This window comes from Megascapheus bottae, chromosome 20, assembly GCF_031878675.1.
Source record: "Megascapheus bottae isolate mThoBot1 chromosome 20, mThoBot2.hap1, whole genome shotgun sequence".
NCBI lineage: Eukaryota > Metazoa > Chordata > Mammalia > Rodentia > Geomyidae > Megascapheus > Megascapheus bottae.
The window spans coordinates 40,703,960-40,724,265 of record NC_143528.1 but is presented as its reverse complement, the minus strand read 5'-3'; the positions used below and the strand labels follow the sequence as shown (position 1 = coordinate 40,724,265).

Genomic DNA, 20,306 nt, shown 5'->3' with positions numbered 1-20,306 from the left:
GAGGGAGAAGGGCATGACTAAACAATCATGGGAGAATGAGTTATCATTTGACCTCCTGCTCTGTTATCTGAAAACTATCCTTCACCTTCCTTGAGTTTCAGTAAATAAACTGGAAATTTGAGAAAGACAAAAGGAGGAAAGAAGAAAAGACCTTCAGTTTATGAGACAACTAAAAGAATGATCCCAAAAAGGAGGCTGGCAGAGTGGATGCAGGGGGCAGACGGAAGTGGACTGGTGCTGGCTCCATGCCTCTGCCAGCAGGGCTGGGCAGCTGGCTATGCCCCTCCTGGCTGGCGCTGGCAGATGGCCTTATCCCTCAGTAACCACCTGCCACATAGTAGTGACTCGACAAATGCTTAGTTAGTACACAACTTACTCTGAAAGCCTCCCAAATTTTTAAAGCGGAGCCAGCAATTCCATTACCTCTTTATGAAAGCTAAGATTCTCTGCAAAAAGGAAGCAGCCCAAACACCCCAAGTTTCCTTCACAGCCCCCATGGCAGGAGACAAGTGTGCATTCTCAGGAAACAGAAATACAACCTAGAATGGGAGCCTTCACGTGACAGGTCAGGGTGGCTTCGAATTAACTATCTTTAATCATTATAGCAGGACTCGCTGAGTGCACCCCCATGTGGCCACACTTGCAGTGCAGCGGTGCACAGGTGCCCTCAGCCTGAGGAGACCTCAGCGCCAGGCTTCCAGGGAGGGCCAGCCATTCCTTCTGTTGTCATTGTCTCCAGTGCTTCTCAGTTTCTTAAGGTCCAAGCACAGAGTTCACTGAGGAGGAAACCAAAGGGGGACCAGGGAGCCGAGGTTGCGGGCTTGAGGGTCAGTGTTGGCCGGTCTGCACGTAGTCTTCTGTGGCCTGGGACAGGGCGCTCAGGTACTGCCAGCTCAGCGCAGCCACCAGCATGACAAAGGACAGGTAGATGGGAGAGAAGTGGCTCCGTGAGATCAGCTGGCAGTTGGGAAGGTGCTGGGTCCTGATCGTGGAGATGATGTGCCTTGTCTGACTGGAACATGGGTCTGAGGTGGGGATTCTGTGATATATCTGTTCAAGAAAACGGGAAGAGTGTCAGTGCTGTGTGTGAGATCAGGGTGCATTCATTCATTCATCCATTCATTTTGTCAGCTGGGGGTTTGAACTCATGAGTACTGTTCCTGAGTTTCCTCGCTCAAAGCTAGCATTCTACCACTTTGAGCCCAAGGCTACTTCCAGTTTTATGATGGTAAATGAGTGCACGTCACCACCGAGGAAGTGGAGTACCTGGCCCAGAGCACGCTGCCCCCCAGGCCTGTGCACTGAGCAAGCGTGGCCTAGTGTGTGCACTGCCCCAGGAGCTACGGGCACCCAGAGAAAGCGGCCAAGCCATGCTGACCTTCAGACCTCCGGGTCCCTGACTTAGAGCAGACGCCCAGTAAATGCTGGCACAGTTCAACCAAAGTAACGTGGACAGGGAAAATGATCCCAGAAAGACCGGGCAAAAGCAGCTTAGAGAAGCGAGACTCAGTGTGTGGTCTGAGCCACTGCAGCGGGGTGGCCCAAGGGTCCTCCTGGAGTCCTGGCTGGATGTCCCTTCCTGACAGTCCTGAGGGAGGGCGCCAAGTGAGAGTGCGAGGCCCTGAGTTCAAAACCTCGTAGAAAGAAAGAAAGAAAGAAAGAAAGGGAAAGGGGAAGAAGGGAAGAGGAGGGAGGAAGGAGAGAGGAGGAGGGAGGGAAGAAAGAACCTATAACAAATGGGTTACCAGATTTAGCATTAGGAGGCCATCGCTCGGTGATAAGAGCTGCAATGAACTCATCTCTTCCGGGTTCTACGTGCCCACGTGCCAGTCAAAGAGCCTGGGAGGCTGAGACGGGAGGCTTACGGGGACATGCAAAAGCTGGCCCTGGCCAGGGATTCGCTCTGGTGGAGTGGGGATCAGGCTTCTGCTGCTTGTCCATGCATTACTTCTATCCCAAAGCCACAGACTGCCGAGTGCCAGCAGCACAGGCTGTTGAGAACCAGGTCAAGTTGCTCCAACACAGACAAGGCCCCCACTGCCCAGCAGCCGTCCACGTCTTGAAGACAGTGCTCCAGCACCTTGCCATGAGGCCAGAGGACACCCGGGTGACGCCCGTCCAGGTGATCCTCCATGCCCAGCGAGCCCAGGGGAGGGGCAGGAGAAACATGCCCTCCCTTTTCACTACAAAGACAGCCTTGTCAGTGAGAAGCGTGCGCGTCCAGAGCACCTATGGCCTGACACACGTCTCCATGTACTACCCTGTGTACAGCGTCCTATGCTGATATTAAAGCCATCTTCACATCTCAGTGCTCGAGAGCTTCAGATCTCTCAACCAAATCCACCTAAAAGTTAGCATTTCCTTCAGAATTCCTGGCAGTTCACTAGAGTAACTTTAAATCTGGAGCCCTAGATCACAGGGCCAAAGTATATTTTTAGCTTTCTGGGTTGCCCTGTCACAGCTGTTCAACTCTGCCCTGAAATTGCAAAAGCACACATGGTGGTAAACAAATGGATGTGGCTGAATTCCAAGAAACATCCTCATAAAAACAGGAGGCCTGCCAAGGACAGCTGGCCCTCACAACCAAATCACGAGAAGGAATACTGTCTACTAGCTAAGGAGAAGCCAGATTAAAAACACAACCTTAAATTTTGATTTCCTAAAATCAGGAGAATAAAAATAGTCTGAGAAACAATAGAAAATGTGTCTGATTCATGTATATACACGAGGACAGAGCGCCCCGAGTTACAGCGCAGTCCAGTTGAGAAGGGGGAACTGAGCCCCAGCATCTAGCTACACACAGCAAGTTCTGAAGACAGACAGACCGAGTTCACGCTGTGGCTCTTGCCACTGACACCAGCAAACAGCCTCCTGTGTGGACACCATGCCAGTTCAAAATAGCACTGGCTGCATCTTCTGAGAGAAACATGTGGTGTAACTGTCACTTTGAGTCTTTATGGCTGGCGGTCTGGGTCAGACAGCTATGTTCTGTTTTATAGGGAAGTGGAAAAGAATCTGCAGAAGGACATCACGGTATCAAGACATCATGGTAACTCATGGATGTTCCTCTCCTCTCCCTTTAGCTTACATAAACCTCAATGGGACGCTCACCCATGGCACAGTGTGGTTGGCCTCTACATCAGCTCCTCCCCACCCCCCCACAGAGAGTTCTTCCCAGAAGCACCAGCCAGGGCCATATGGGCTCTGAATTTGTCGACAACCTCTTTCCTGTGCCTGCAATTTCCCCTAAGGGAGAGCAAGTCCAGCCTCTCTAGACCATAGTGCAGTGTCAGAGTCCTCTACAAGGCAAACATGGCCTCCAACAGTGGCAGAAACTCACCTCTTCTATGTACTGGTATATCATAGCTTTGACGGCTGGCATATTGGTGGCATTCATCATGAGGGTAACCGCTTGCCCCTTCCGGATCTTCACCACCCCTTTGAACACCTGCTGATTATTATAACAGGCAGCCAACGTGGCAATGGCCATGACCTAGAGACAGCAGGAGAGGGGAGAAAAGGAGTTCATGCACGTATAACCAGGAATAACGGCAATCACCGGTGGAGACTGCACGCTGAGCAATCAATCCAGGAAAAGGCCTACAACGTAGGCCAAGACTGCTGTCTGCGCTCTTCCTCTTCTCAGCAACATGGCTTACAATATTAAATGATGCTGCTGAGCCCAGGGTTGGTGGCTCTTAGTGTGAATCATAGAAACTCCAGAGGCAGAGCTAGAGGACCGAGGTTTGAAGCCGTCTGGGCAAAAAAACCCAAGAGACTCGAATTAACTAGTACAATGCTGGGCTAGAGGAAGGCCTCCAGAAGCAAAGCCCTAGCTGCATGTGAAAAAGATGAGCCAAAGCTCAAGGCTCTGAAATTAACTTCAGTGCCAGCACACACACACACACACACACACACACACACACACACAATCTGTTATTCAGCCACAAAACTCCCCCCACCGCTTTTTTAACAAACACAAGTACATGTGATATTTTCCACACTAGATCAACAGGTTAAACTGAAATATATATTTCAAAGTGTCTAGCAAGAGCTTTTGTATTTTAGTTGTATTATCGACAATGACTATGACAGACAGACAGACAGACAGACAGACACAAACACACACACACACACATACACAAGAGAGGAAAATAACAGAAGAAGAGATGCCTTCTTGTGCTCAAAGGTAAGCTATTTCTGGGGTAAATGGAAGCCTAAGGTGGGTACATAGACTTCCGTTCCACCACAACCCAGAGCTGGTCATAAGAACCACACATCCAAACCAGACACCCATGACTCTCTTAATTTAGTCAGCAAGAGCACGCAAGCACCTAGAAATAGTGAGTCAGGTTTTGTCATCCCAAATCTCAGACAAAGCCAAGAATAATCTGGTGTTTCGAGTCTTTATGACAATAACAGCGTCCTCGTGAGAGTAAGGGTCCAGCTGGTTTGGAAGAGCAGACTCTCAAGGAAGGTTACGGAACGGCTGGATGACCGTGAGCCTGGGCTAGGTGTGCTAGGATCCGGAGTCCCTGGGGAACCCTCTAGAGCCATCTTGAACACAGCAGAGCCACTGTGCTCTCCCACCCTTCCCTGCGCCCCGGCCTGTGCCCATCCCGCGGCCCCTCGGCGGTACCTGCGGAATCGCACAGAAGTTAAACACGCTCTGGTTCCGAAGCCGTGACAGGTAGGTGATGACGTCCGGGATGTGGTGCAGAGCGTTGGTGATGAGCTCGTTCAGGCACTGCACGGCCAAGTCGATGTTCTCCGGCTTGGTGAAATCCCCCAGCTTCTTAACATACCTGCCCCAAACCTGGCCAGGCGCAAAGGTGGAAGGACAAGTCAACCTGTGCCCAGGAGACTGGGGGTGGCTCGGAGGAGAGACACACTGAGCCCAAGGGAAGCTCTGGCTTCCATCCCTGCCACCACTAATGTCACACTCTGTGCAGAGAGGCTGCTTCCCTGAAGGTCTTCACAGGATCGAGTAGTTTCACATTGATGCCCACCCACCAGCTCCAGTCCCAGCACGGGAGCGAGGTGAGATGTCAGAGTGTCCCTTGGAGACAAGTCATGCAATAGGTAATAAGTACTATCCTGATGATCTCAGACTAGAGCGAGAAGCTACCCACAAAACCGGCTGCAGTACTGCAAGAGAAGCATTACAATTCCCAAGGTAGCCAGGTCTCAAACGCCTGAAGAATGAATTCCATATTTCCTATTCTCATAAGCTGTCAACAGCTTATCTGGGGGAAAAAAATGGCTATCAATTGTAAAAACATCATCTCCCTGAATCCTATAATTTGGAAATAAAGTAACACCCTCCATTCCAACAGTGTGATTAGTTTGCTGGTTCCCCCTTGGGTTTCGTTATTTTTGTTTAGTTCTGAAACAAGGCATCACGGATCCTTAGATAGGAAGCTGGCCCTGAGCTAGTTACGCAGCACAGGATGGCCTTGAACTCTCAATACTCTGGTCTTAAGTCTCTATCACTAGCACTACTAGATGCACCCCACCATCCCAGCCTGGGCTGCCATTAGAGCGTTTCTAAGGGCTAGCAAATATTTACTTTTATTGTTAGTTCATTCAGCCCTGTCTCATAACTGGCATTTGTTTGCCCTTCCTTGGAGGTACTGGGTCTTCAAGCCCTCTCTCCTGCTTCCTGCCACGGAATTCTCCATGGAGGAATCGGCTCTCTGGCTAGTGAAGGGGGATGCCTGGGAGTCCAGCCTTCCTGGAGACATTCTGTTTTCATAGAATCTAATGCATTTGTTTTCTTTAACTGGAGGAGAGCAAGGGAAGGGGTAATTTTGTTCAAAAAGAAATGTCTTCTTTACATAACTTATGTAACTCACCATGGTAATTATGATAAAAAATTTAATGGTTTTTCTCTAGGGAATCTACCTCCACCTAACCAATGTAAATACATTTTTAAAAAATCAAAATAAGTACAAGTACATACTGAACGTCTTTCCCCAATCCCTCACTGTGCCGCCTACCTCCTGAGGCCAGAACTCCCTTCCCTCCTGCTGGTCGTCCAGATAGTCCCGGATGATGTTTGTCTTCTGCAGGAAGAGGCCCATGGAGTTGGCACACTTCGAATCCTCACCCACCACAGGGTCTTCAAACTTGGAGGCGGAGAAGAGCTGCGAAAGGCCAATTCCCACCAGCCCGGCAACATAGTGACAGTACTGCAAGACATTGTTTTTAACAGAGTTTTCACTAAAATCAAAATTCTATGTATCATTAGCTACCAAAACAGAAAACAAAAACCACCACCAACAACAACAAAAAAAGGAACACATCCACACATCAGTAGCTCACATCTATAACCCTAACTACTCAGGAGGCTGAGATCTGAGGATCATGGTTCAAAGCCAGCACAGGCAGGAAGGTCCATAAGACTCTTATCACCAATTAATGACCAGAACCTGGAAGTGGTGCCATGGTTCCAAGTGATTAGAGTGCTGACCTTGAGTAAAAGCTCAACAACAACAACAACAACAAAGTCTCGCTCATCACTGGAGTCTTGTTAGTCTCTGGAGACTTTTTTTTTTTTTTGCCAGTCCCGGGCTTGAGCTCAGGGCCTGAGCACTGTCCTTGGACTTTCTCAAGGCTAGAGCTCTACCACTTGCGCCTCAGCACCACTTCTGGCTTTTTTCTAGGTATGTGGTACCAAGGAATCAAACCCGGGTCTTCATGCATGCTAGGCAAGCACTCTAGGCCACTAGGCCAAACTCCCAGCCCCAGTCTCTGGAGACTCTTGCCTGTAGCCCTAACTATTTAGAGCCTGAGATCACAGGATCAAAATTCAAAAGTAGCACAGACAAGAACATCTATGAGACTCATCTCCAGTTAACCAGCAAGAAGCCAGAAGTGGAGCTGTGGGCTCAAGTGACAGAGCACCAGCCTAGGGTGAAAAAGCTGAGCCAGTGCCCACTCCCTGGGTTCAAGCCTTGATGTGCTCACCTGCACACACACACACACACACACACACACACACACACACACACGCACGCACAGGATCAAAAATAGTACAAATATTAAAGAACATACACACTCAGACACTCCGGAAGGGAAAAAAACAATTTTCTTTTGAAAATTAAGAACTATTGGTATTTTTATATTATAGGAAACAATGTGGCCATTCACTGACAATTTCATAGCAAGGCGGAGAGAAACTTTAAAGTTACCTTTAAAACAAGTTAATCCCATTTTGGCCTTATTTCATGGTGAGATCTCCAGGACATAGTATATTTTAATGACAGAGCATTAAACATCAAGCACCTCTTAAGAGCATATGACGGCTGGGTGAGGTGGCTCACGCCTGTTATCCTAGCTACTCAGGGGCTGAGATCTGAGGATCACAGTTTAAAGCCAGCAGCACAACCAGAAGGCCTTGCGCTGATGGCCAGCTCTGTCCTGCTCTGAGCCTCTGGAAATGCTCGCTGTTCAGGCCACTGACCTTATCCCAATCCTGTTTGGAGGTCACTTCCTTATTCAAAAATTCTGCCATACCAAATCCCATTTTCTGGCAAGCGTCAGCAATCACTGTTTGGTATTTCTCAGCCAGATTCCTAAATTCCAAGGAGATCTGAAATGTAAGACATAAAAAACAAGGAATGCAAAATGATGTACGAACAGGATACTGAACAGAAACTTACACTCTCACACATCTCAGGGGGCAGATGAGCCAGCCCCTCATTATGAAGCTACTGAGACCCTCAGTTGAAGCTGCTCCTTTAAACCCCAGTTCAATATCAGATGCCAGATTTTTTTCTTTATAAGCCCTAGCTCTGACATAAAAAGGTAGTATTCATTGGTTTTCAAGCACATCGCTTCTGCTAAAGCTACATCGTTTAAGTTCAAAGAAGCGTCTATATGTTATCAAGATACAACATAGCTGGGAGTGTGGCCTAGCAGTAGAGTGCTCTCCTAGCAGGCATGAAGCCCTGGATTTGATTCCTTGGTACCACATATACAGAAAAAACTGGAAGTGTTGCTGTGCCTTAAGTGGTATAGTGCTAGCAGCCTTGAGAAAGCCCAAAATAGGAAGCCCTGAGTTCAAGCCCTGGGACTGGCAAAAAAAAAAAAGTTAAATATAATGAATCTCTTGATTTATTTTATATGTATATTTTTGATGGGATCTGGTTAGGTTGTTGCACAGGGTCCCCTCAAACTCACAATCCTATTTCTGCCAGCTGAGTATCTGGGATTGCAGGCAAGTGCCACAGCACCTGGCTCCTCCGGAATGCTTTTTTTTTCCCCCAGTTCTGGGCTTGAACTCAGGGCCTGGGCACTGTCCTTGGAGTTTCTCAAGGCTAGAGCTCTACCAGCTGAGCCTCAGCACCACTTCCGGCTCTTTTTCTATGAATGTGGTATCAAGGAATCAAACCCGGCCGGGTCTTTGTACATGCTAGGCAAGCACTCCACCACTAGGCCACACCCCCAGCCCCCTCCAGAATGCTTTTTAAATGAAGTGCTCTGACATGGACTGCCACATGGATACATGGATGAGTGTCCATATGCATGTGTGTGTGCACGTGTGCAGCAGGACATACCTGAGGCCTGGGGGTGCACCAGCTATTGCTGAGCACCCCTGCAATTCAGAAGTCTAAACAACAAATGAAGTGCCCCCCCTCCCCAGTAAAACCACATAAAATTTAGCTGGACTTCCCAGAAGAGCTGCGCCAAGTTGAGGCCAAAGCTGCCTGGCCTGAGACAAGCCTGGGCTCTACAGAGCAGCCCAGCCTGGGGCTGGAGTTGCCGCAGGGCTCCTCCACCACCCGACACATTCCATTTGGGAGAGAACAGGCCTACGAGGGCAGAAGCAGGCACTTGGGTTCTGAAAACACACTCCACCATGCTTCCCCTTCCGAATCAGACCCACCCCCTCTTAACCAGCTGGGGAAAGTGACAGGGCGAGCTGGGCCTGTTCTTCCCCCAGCAAGCTCCGCCCTGTGACACCAGGGTGACGAGGGTCCTTCCGCTTTCCCAGGATCACTTCTAGCCATTTCAAGGGCATGAGGGCAAGGACTTCCAGGTGCCTAGGGCACAGGAAGGGGAAGCTAAGAGCCTCGGCCTACTCCCAAACAGGAAAAATGCAATTTCAGGTTCAAATCTGAAACTTTCTGGCCAGTGATGGGCACACCTTCTAGGCCAGCCACAGGAAACGCACACTCTGGTCAGCAGGTGCCCGGGGACACTGACCTACCAGCACCTCCCTCGGTCTCAGCTCTAACTCCTCTCTCCATTCTCCACAAACTCTCTGATTCGTGCCTTACTGTATCACACAATATCGACTTAAGACTCTGGAGAAGTGTCCTCGGCTACCTGAAATATTTCTGCCCAGGAGTCATCCTCAAACCTTTTTCCACAATGGGTGGGTGTCCTGTCCACCCAAATCTCTCCTCACTCAGATTTACAGACTAGACTTGTCTTAATTAATAATAAAAGCCACATAGGATGGTTCTTCTACAAGACTCAGACTACCATCTATAGAAAGACAGGTTTCCTGTCAACCAGAGTAGAAAAAGCAGAATCGGGATGCAAAGCCCGAGTTCAGTCCTGGCACTGACATGAGAACCTATGGCACTGCTAAATCACTTTCATCTTTAAGCCAGGGCAGCCTCAGTAGAGGGGGACTGGGCACACGCACATGACTCGCTTGCAGCTATTCCCATAAAATGGGAAACACTTGCAGAACACGTGGATGGACTGTTCTAAGTAACCGATGTGAAAGTATTTAGTCCTCATAATTCTGACTTCAAAGCCGCAGGGGCAGATCAGGAGCCACTCCCAGCTCCCTCCATGTGTGAGGGCACCCAGGCACATGACACACTCAATAAGGCTATTGGGCTAGCCTGAGAACCTACTTTCTTTAAGAATCTATTTTTTACAGCACTGAAATTCAATGTAAACTTCTTTAAGAATCAACACTGCAGCCAGGCGTGGTGGCTCATGCCTGTCATCCTAGCCACTCAGGAGGCTGAGATATGAGGATCAAGGTTCAAAGCCAGCCTGGGCACAAAAGAACCTGAGACTCTTATCTCCAACTAACCTCTAGAAATGGGAAGTGGGACTTGGCTCAAGTGTAGGGCGGTAGCTTTGAGCTAAAGGAGCTCAGGGACAGTGCCCAGGTCAAGTTCAAGCCCTATGACCCACAAAACAAAAAAAAAGGAGAATCAACATTGCACTTCCAAACAGTAAAGGCAGTAGATGATGCACGTTAATTCCTTTTTTTTCTCCCCAGTGCTGGAGTTTGAACTGAGAACGCTGTCCCCGAGATTCTTTTGCTCAAGGCTAGCACTCTACCACTTGAGCCACAGCACCACTTCTGGCTTTTTCTGTGTATGTGGTACTGAGTAGAACCCAGGGCTTCATGCATGCTAGGCAAGCATTCTACCAGCCCCTGTTAATTCTTAACTCACACAAAACTAAAAGGTAAGAACTACTCTAATCCCTATATTATAGACAGAGAAACTGAGTCACAGTTGCTATAAAACTAACCACCAACGGACACGCTGGGAGGCTCCCGCCCAGGCAGTCTGTGGGGGAAGCTCAGCTGCAGGAATCCCCAACACACCACGTGCCCAGCCTGTTGACCTTCGGGACTCACACACGAGACCCCGCCAATCACACGCACACGTGCACAGGAGGGCTCATGGTTCCTACCGTGGGGAAGTCCTCCAGCACCTGCCGGTCCTTCTCTTTGCTCTCCATGAAGCGCCACTCTGGCTGGTAAAGGAAGGTGTGGAAGCTCTGCAGCAGGGGAACCTTCTTCTCCACGCTGATCGTCATGTCATCCTCCAGAGTGTCCAGAGCTCGCAGAACCAGGTAAAATATGCACACCGCATGGCTGCAAGAATGGGACACCGTGACCACACCGCAACATGCACCGGAGGACGCCTGCGTCACATCTGAGCAGGAGTGGAGGCCCTCACAAACAATCCCAGCACTTGGGAGACCGAGGCAAGAGAACCGTGAGTTCAAGACCATCATGGGCCACAAAGCAAGCCTTATCTCCAATTCACCACCAAAACAGCCAGAAGTAGAGCTGTGGCTCAGCAGGCCAGCCTGAGATGCTAAGGAATAGCACCCAGGCCGTGAGTTCTGGCCCGGTCAACACACACACACACACACACACACACACACAACAACAACAACAACGAAAGGATATCCAAAGCCTCACAGTCTTCATGAAACATTTTGGTTTTTCTGTCTTAAAGCAGAGTAAGCAGACTGCAATAACAATAATAAATTAAAACCCAGCCGTTGGCTGGGTCTACTGCTTCCAGAGTGTTACAGTTGTTGTGCAATGTGGAGGGCAGTAGGCCAAAGGTTTAGATGAGCTAGTATTTTGTAGACAACCAATGTGAAAACCCATAGTAACTGCCCAGCATGGATGCTCTGGCAAGGAACAAGCGGCCCCAGCCCTGTGTGGGGGCTGTGGCGCCCGAGGAGCTGGACAGCATGAACTGGATACAGCCAGTCAAGAAAGTTGCCTGGCAGTGGGGCCAGGGGCAGCGGCCAGGCCTGCCTGTGGGGGATAAACACTCCGCCCGCCTCGGCGGGGGGCCAGGCCTGCCTGGAAGGGTGATCACAAGTAAACACGGTGCGTGCTCCCTCCCCCCTGTGCGGGGCAGGGGCTCCGGGCGGACCCTGGCGCCCCTCCCCTGCGCCGCTCTCACCGCAGCTCGCCGTCCAGCGCCTGGATGACCGCTGCGAAGCTGCGACTGGTCTGGTTCAGGTACTTGTAGCAGGTCTTCAGGCTGCTGCTGAGCGAGTCCTGCGGGCAGAGCAGAGCGGGGACGGTGGGCGGCGCGGCTGGGGGCGGCGGGCCGGCGCAGGGCAGGGCGGGGGCCCCGCGGCCCGGCCGCCCTCCGCTCGGCCGGTGGGGCGCGTCCTTGGGGGGCCAGGGGCGGCCCCGCCGGGGGGCGCCGGGGCTCAGCACCCACGTGCGCTTCAACAAGGCCATGGCCTTGGTGCTGCACACGGCGGCGGCCATGGGGAGCCGGGCCGGTCGGCACCCAGACCCCAGCCGGCCTGGTAGGGGCGCTGCGGGCGCCGGGCACCCGCGCTGGGCCGGTCCTCCGGGCACGCGAGCGGGGCGCCCCGCCCCTGGCCCCAGCCCCGCCCCCGCCCTCCCGGGACCCCGCCCTCCCGGGACCCCTTCTTCCCCGGGACCCCGCCCTCCCGGGACCCCTCCTTCCCTGGCACCCCTCCCTCCCGGGACCCCTCCTTCCCCGGGACCCCTCCCTCCCGGGACCCCGCCTTCCCCGGGACCCCGCCTTCCCGGGACCCCGCCCTCCCGGGACCCCTCCTTCCCCAGAACCTCTCCTTCCCGAGAACCCCTCCTTCCCCGGGACCCCTTCTTTCCCCAGGGACCCTTCCTTTCCCCAGGGGACCCCTCCTTCCCGAGGACTCCAACTTCCCCCAGGGGACCCCTCCTTCCCCGGGATACCTCCCTGCCCAGGGAGACCAGCATGGTTCACCCCTCTCCCTTCCTAGACCAAATTTACCCGCCAAACTGTCCCCCCAACCAGGCTGGCCTTCACCAGGCCACTCTCCCCACACCACACCCCCACAGACACAGATCACCCGCTGAGATCCCACTCTCCCCACACGACCCCACTCTCCCCACACCACACCCCCACAGAGGCTGCCCCTGAGACCCCACTCTCCCCACACCACCCCACAGACAGAGGCCAATCGCTGAGACCCCCACTCTCCCCACACCACCCCACACACAGGTGGCCTGCTGAGACCCCACTCTCCCCACCCCGCCCCATAGACACAGACGGCCAGCTGAGACCCCACTTGTCTTGTACTTGTGGGACCAGCACATAACGGAACCCAGCTGGATTCTGAGGTCTCCTTATGGCTACTGCCAATGGTTTTCTCAGTAAAATTCGCTTTCTACTGTTGAACTCAACATTGGTAAACCTCCATTACCTCTGGGAAGCTAGCTGTTCTCTTAAGATTCCTGCAAATGCTGAAATGCACCAAACTACCTTGAACCAGGGAAACAGGACAGAAGGATGCCTTGTATTATCTTTTTCTAGAAAAAAGTGCTTATTAACAACGCAAACAAGCTAGATACTGACTCCAGCCTGTAGTCCTAGCTACCAGACTGAGATGATCACAGTGTGAAGACAGCCCAGACAAGCAGGTCTACAAGCTTTCTTATCTCTACCTACCAGAAATGCCAGAAGTAGACCTATGACTCAAATGGTCATAGCCTCAAACAAAAAAAAGCTAAGGGTCAGTGCCCCCACACACATACGCACAAAAGTAAACATATTAGAAAGGATTATGGTTGATGTGTGTGCATTTTTATATAAACGCTTTTTGCAGTTTCAGGTTTACAGAAAAACTGAACACAAACTATAGTTTCTATCTTTCACATACATGCGCACACACGCACGTGCACACAATCTCCTTACTCAGAAAGAGAGAAACTTGAACTATCTAGCAACAGGAGACTTTTTATAAAATATTATTTTATTGCTATCATTAAGGTATTGTACAGAGGAGACTTTTTAAACCAATATGCATCTACTAGTAGAAAGTCCCCTGAGAGGGCTGCAAGTTTGGCCTAGTAATATAGTGCTTGCTTAGTATGCATGAAGACTGGGGTTCGATTCCTCGGTACCACATACATGGAAAAAGCTGCAAGTGGTGCTGTGGCTCCAGTGGTAGAGCTCTAGCCTTGAGAAAACCCAAGGACAGTGCTCAGGCCCTGACCTCAAGCCCAGGACTAACAAAAAAAAAAAGAAGAAGAAGAAAGCCCGGTGAAGTCCGGCTGGAATGTTACTGCCCCTTGTACCTTCAGGTGAACTATGTCCTTCATTATTTGTATATGTTTTCTACATTTCCCAGCAGAGATACATACTGTCTAAACAGCAGAGATGAAAAAAGAAATCACATAATCCTGAAAATTTCATTACTATTCTATTGCTATTTCCAGTAAAAATATTAGTAAAAACTAATATTTACTGGACACCATATATTTAAAGTGGTACCTGACACATGAAAAGTGTCCTGCAAAGGTAGATGAATACTTTTACACACAACTCAAAATGTGCAAAGACAAGAACACACAGGAAACAAAAAGAGACTAAGTTAAACTGCTTGGAGCCCCAGGACAGCTCTTTCATGGCATTTTCCACCACTCACCCCTGCCCTGCCCTGTTGTCTGTGGGTTTTCCTTTCCTTCCCTCCTTCCCTCCTCTCTTTTTTTCCATTTTTTGCTTTTTTACTGGAACTGGTACGTAACCTCAGGCCTCCACACTTTCCCTGAGCTTTTCACCCGGAACTAGTGCTCCACCATCTGGTCCACACCTACACTTCCAGCTTTGCTGGTTAACTGAAGAGAGGAGTCTCATGGGCTTTTCTGTCACCTTTAGCTCCAGTGTAGGGTTTAGGGGCTGGTGTTTAACCAGGAGTTTCAATAAATAAAAATGCATAATCACATTGGAATTGAAGAGCAACAATTTCAGGAACTACTGGAACACACACACACACACACACACACACACACAACCTCACTCCTGTGAAGGAGGCAAGCTACACAACCTGCATCTCTTACTCTTTCCCACGTGGTTATTTTCCTAAATAACTGAACAGTCATCTCAAACTATTGAGAATAACAACATTGAGTTAGTGGAGTGGCTTAAATGGTAGAGTACCTGCTGGAGCAAGCATGACCAAAAAGGAAAAGAAAAAAGAAAACTAAGCCAGTGGTTCACGCCTATAATCCTAGCTACTCAGGAGGCTGAGATCTGGAGCCAGCCCATAGCAGGAAAGTGAGACTCTCATTTCCAGTTAACCACACCAAAAAGTGGTAGAGTGCTAGCCTTCAGGAAAAAATTGCTCAGGGACAGTGCCCAAACCTGAGTTCAAGCCCCAGGAACAACAAAAGGAAATACAAAAAAAAGGAAGACTACTGTACAGGAAAACATGACTACTGCATGGAAAACACAACTCACTCCACACATTTCCACGACTTGATTCTCCTGAGTGTGTGCGGGTGAGGAGGGAGGGCTCAGGCAAGCCTCGGTCTCCAGAGTTCTCCCTGCCCTCCCTGGGGCCTCCAGATGTTTATTTCTATTGTTGACACCAGATGCACACCCCAGAGCCTCCAGGTGAGACAACCCAGCAGGAGGGCATCTGGAGGAAGGGGGACAGCATTACAGCAGGCTGAAGGGCTGGCAGGCCCCTGGGAGAACGGCCACCACCGTCCCAACCCCTACATCCTGGTTTTTGTTTGTTTGGGGTTTTTTTTTTGTTGTTTTGTTTTGTTTTGCCAATCCTGGGGCTTGAACTCAGGGTCTGGGCACTGTCCTTGGGGCTTTTTTTTTTTTTTTTTTGCCAGTCCTGGGCTTGAGCTCAGGGCCTGAGCACTGTCCTTGGACTTTCTCAAGGCTAGAGCTCTACCACTTGAGCCTCAGCACCACTTCCGGCTTTTTTCTATGTATGTGGTACCGAGGAATCGAACCCGGGTCTTCATGCATGCTAGGCAAGCACTTTAACCACTAGGCCAAACTCCCGGCCCCCCTTGGGGCTTTCTTAAGGCTAGCACTCTACCCTTGAGCCATACTACCACTTCTGGCTTTTTCTGAGTATATAGTACCAAGGAATTGAACTTAGGGCTTTCATGCATGAGAGGTAAGCACTCTACCACAAGGCTACACTCCTAGCCCTGCAGCTTTGTTCTTAATAAAACACGTTTGCCTAGCAAAAGAAAACATGAAACCTACCAAATTCAGACAAGACTAGTAACTACCATTTGTGCTAAATACATTTATTTTATTTGTTTATTTATTGCCAGTCCTGGGGCTTGAACTCAGGGCCTGAGCACTGATCTTAGGCTTTCTCAAGGCTAGTGCTCTACCACTTGAGTCACAGCACCACTTCCAGCTTTTTCTATGTATGTGGAAGTGAGGAAATGAACCCAGGACTTCGTGCATGCTAGGCAAACACTCTACCACTAGGCCAAACCCTTGGCCCTAAATACATGTGCTACCTTTAATCCCAGATTCAACTGTTAAGAAAGGGATTACAGCTGGACACTGGTGGCTCACTTCTCTAATCCTAGCTACTTAGGAGGCTGAGATCTGAGCACCACCTCAGGCAGTGAATCATGAGAATCCTATGTCCAACTAACCATAAGAAAGCACTAAAACCCACTTTAATTTACAAGCTATTTTAAACTGAAAATAACAACAAACTGCTGGATAACTGTGGTAGAGGCTGAATGTATATTAACTTTTAGTTTGTATCTGCCTCATTTTCTTTAGTCAGAAATGAAGTATCCCCAGATATAACGAAAGCCCCCTCTGCATCTCTCCCTCCCTCCCAGCACCACCATCCCCAGGCATTTTTAAGTTAATTCAGTCTTATGGAATGGGACTTGGAGAAAGGACAGCATCTGTGCAGAAGGAATGGAAAGTCCAAACATGGTCAGACCACAGTGAAGAACTGACGCTAAGGAAGAGGCTGAGGTCAGTAGAGAATCTAGACAGTGTAACATATGGCAAGTAGAGAAAGAACAATACAACTTTTGCTCACTTAAAATGGAACCAAGTACGGTATTACAAAACAAGGATTAGGCTGGGAAGGTGGCTTAGTGGTAGCACTTGCCTATCGTACATGATGCCTCGGGTTCAATCCCTTAGTACCACACAAACAGAAAAAGTCAGTGGCTCAGTGGCGCTGTGGATCAAGTGGTAGAGCACTAGCCTTGAGCAAAAGAAGCTCAGGGATAGATCCCAGGCCCTGAGTTCAAGTTCCAAGACTGAAAAACAAAAACAAAAACCAAGAATTAGTCTCCCAGGTTCTAAAGGGAGAAAGTTCCAGTTCCCTCTAGGCACACTTCCAGAAAACGCCTGAGGTCAGGATTAAGAGCTTGAGATTATGAGGGACTAGGGGTATGAGAAATGGAACTAAACATGGAAGGGAATAATGTGTATATAACACACATACACACACACACACTCGTCAGAGAGCCAAAAGCTCCATTGACACAATGTTTTCAGGTTACCTGCACTGACCTTTCCTATGAAACCAAGTGTGGAATTTTCCACTTGTCCTACCATGTCAGTTCTCAAAAAGGCTTCTGATTTTGAAACATTTCATGTTTCAGGCTATGTGTGTCCAGCCTATATTGACAAATAATTTCAAGAGAATCCCAAATAAAAATCTTAACTATTCTATTTTTTTTTTTTTTGCCAGTCCTGGGGCTTGAGCTTAGGGCCTGAGCACTGTCCTTGGGCTTCCTTAAGGACAGAGCTCTACCATTTGAGCCACAGTACCACTTCAGGTCTTTTCTATGTATGTGGTACCAAGGAATCGAACTCGGGCCTTCGTGCATGCTAGACAAGAACTCTACCACAGGCCACAATCCCAGCGGCATTCCAAGTTTAAAAATGATCCAAGCCGAGCACTGGTAGCTCATCCTGTAATTCTTAGCTACTCAGAAGGTTGAGATCTAAGGATCATGGTTCAAAGCCACACCAGGCAGGACGGTCTGTCTATCAGACTCTGATCTCCAATTAACTATCAGATGCTAAGGGTCATTCAGGCTCTGATTTAAAGCCTCAGGAATAGCAAACCAAAAAAAAAAAAAAAATCAGCAACAGTAAAATGATTCAAACAAGGCACAAAAGCAATTGAAACGTGTATTTTCCTTAGGCAGCCCTTCAAAGATTAATCTCTACCTGAGCAAGAGGCAACTTTCTCCTGCCTGGTAAGTTTCCTTATGACATTTCTTATGTGCTGACGTTCCCCCAAGGCTATCTTGTTTATAAACTAATTAAAACAGCTTTCTTCATAAAGTCCAGCTTCGTGTGTATTGATAAACCAAGAGCCTGGTATATCTGAAGAGAGCTCTGGGAACACAAAGTTAATGCACAAATGACACAACCCAAGACAGAGTGACAGCTTGTTACAAGGTGCGAAGGGTAAGACAGCCAGTGAAGTGGTGGAACGCGGTTCAGAGCCGATCGGAACACACACTGGCGTGGGGCTGTGGTGGCTCACGGGGCAGAGCGCCTGTTGCAGAAGTTCAGATCCCAGGAACCACCTCACACAGGCACATTCCCCTCTTCTCGCTTTCAGACAGACCTGTGCAGTCTGCTTTGTAAACGCACCGCGAACACGAAACAACGTGCTAGAGAAGCACGTCCTGTGGTGCCCTCTTTTTTGCGGCTGTTTGTGTGACAGGGCAGAGTGGCCCGGAACGCCAGGCCCTCCCTGCTCCTCTCCCATCACAGGTGTCCAGCACCGGGCTCGTCCTGGCAGGACGGTCGACCCCGAGTCTTGCTCGTCTTTTTCCCACCTGCCGCCCACACCGCACCCGCACCAGAACCGGTGCGCGGTGCGTGTCGGCCCGAGGGTCCGCAGAGGCGGCCGGGCTGGAGCGGGGCCTTCAAGGATGAGGACTCTACGTCACAGGAGCACATCACTCTCTTCGGATGCGAGACTCGAGGGTGTCCACGGGAAAGACGCAGAGACAAAGCGCGGCGGGAAGGCGCGGGCGGACGGGTGGACTGGACACCGTCCCGCCCGACGCCATCCACCCGGCTCTGCGGGGAGGAGGGCGCGGGAGCCCCGACCGCGCTGGGCCCACCAGACACGGCAGCGGCGGGGCGCGGCGGGGCGGCGCGGCGGGGAGGGGGTCCGGCGGGTCCGGCGGGTCCGGCGGCCCTCGCCCCCCTCCCGCCCTCCCGCCCTCCCCGCCGCCCCGCGGGGACCCAGGGATGCTGCACGCACCTGGTCCATCTTGGGAATCACCTTGCGCCCGCCCCCCATGCGGAAGCGCAGCAGGTTGTAGAACTCCTCCGGGTGGCCTAGGCACTTGACGAACTCCATGCTGGCGACGGCTCCGGGACCCGCGCTGGGGACGTGAGGAGGATGCCGCCCGCGTCCGGCCGACTGCTGCGGCGGGAGGGAGAGGCGCCGCCGCGGGGGCGGGGCCGACGCGCAGGCCCCGCCCACCGCCTTCCGGCTCCACCGGCGGCGGCCGCGGCGGGACGGCGGAGTGGAGAGACGGGCCCTGATTGGCCAGGGCCTCTCGCACCAGGGAGACGCCAGCCAATCGGCGGCGGGATGGCCCTGGCGTGACAGCCGCCACCTAGGAGCCCATTGGAGGCCGGCGGACGCGATTGTTTTCCTCGGCCGGCGGGGGCGGGCGGCCGGGCCGCGCGAGCTCCGCCGCGTTCCGCGGGGGCGCGGGTGGGTGGCGCGTGGGCCGCTCCTGCGCGCCAGCCGGGGCTCTGGCCGGGCAGCCACTGAGATCCGAGCACTGCCGTGATTGGGGCTGGGCCGGGGCCTTGAACCCAGGGCCCTCTCCCTCCAGGCTAGCGCGCCGCCGCCGTGGTGGCCGATTGGACATCCAGAGTCCCACGACTCCAATCAGGCCTCCGCGGGCGGGGATGAGGGACGGGAGTCCCCGGAGCCCACCCGGGCAGTCAAGCCACCACGCTGCCACCAAGCTGCCACCAAGCTGCCAACCGCCCATCGGGCCGTGCTGCCCAGTGGGGCTCAGCCCGGGGAAGCCCCTCTGCTCCCTGGCAGTGGGGCTCAGCCGCCCGGTGGGGCTCAGCCCGGGGAAGCCCCTCTGCTCCCTGGCAGTGGGGCCCCCCCTAGCCGACCTGCTCTCTGCAGCTCCCCCTCAGAGATAAGCCCTAATCAGGTAAGTCCTAATCAGGACTGTACACCTCACCCAGAGCCTGCCCGCTAATGAAGCTGTGGCAGGCTGAAACATCACAGCCAACCGTCAGGCCAGGTCATCAATGAATCCCATAATCCATATAACTCATGACCCTAGGGCTAAGTGTTCTTTTTTGTGGGGGTTTTTGAGGGTTTTTCTTGAGTTTGAACTCTGGGGTATGGGCTCTGTCCCTGAGCTCTTCAGGTACCCTGGAGCCACAGCACCACTTCTGGTTTTCTAGTGTTAATTGGAGATTAAGAGCCTCATGGACTTTAGTGCCCCGGCTGGCTTTGAACCACAATCCTCAAATCTCAGCCTCCTGAGAGCTAGGATTTCAGGCGTCAGCCACCTGTCCTGGCTAGAAGTGTTCTTTTATGACAAAGCCATCCTGGCACTCTTCCCTCTGTGAGGTGACGATGAGAAGGGACCATCTGTAAGTCTGGAGGGAATGCTCATTTAGTCAGCATTGACCTTGGACTTCTGAAGGCAGACCTGTGCATCTACTGCCACCCAGCTTTTGGTATTTGGTTGTGGCAGCCTCTACCTCAACCTATACCTGGACCTTGCTAGGTCTGGGTTCTTCGGCACCTGC

At 51.3% G+C, this 20,306-nt stretch overlaps 1 protein-coding gene across 2 annotated transcripts; it reads right to left on the bottom strand.

The window, feature by feature from the left end:
- Positions 1 to 372: 372 nt before the first annotated feature.
- On the bottom strand, positions 373 to 18,958 carry Fdft1 (farnesyl-diphosphate farnesyltransferase 1). 2 transcript variants are annotated; one of them, XM_090353700.1, is made up of 8 exons: positions 18,775 to 18,958; positions 11,691 to 11,788; positions 10,675 to 10,858; positions 7,466 to 7,594; positions 6,000 to 6,191; positions 4,640 to 4,816; positions 3,341 to 3,493; positions 373 to 1,050 (listed from the first exon to the last, which is right to left on the bottom strand). In XM_090353700.1, the coding sequence occupies exons 1-8, from the start codon at positions 18,871 to 18,873 to the stop codon at positions 829 to 831; spliced, it is 1,254 nt and encodes a 417-aa protein (XP_090209826.1). In that variant the 5' UTR covers positions 18,874 to 18,958; the 3' UTR covers positions 373 to 828. The 2 variants fall into 2 exon arrangements, with proteins under 2 accessions (XP_090209826.1, XP_090209825.1); XM_090353699.1 differs by lacking the exon at positions 18,775 to 18,958 and having other exon boundaries at positions 11,691 to 12,065.
- Positions 18,959 to 20,306: the final 1,348 nt, after the last annotated feature.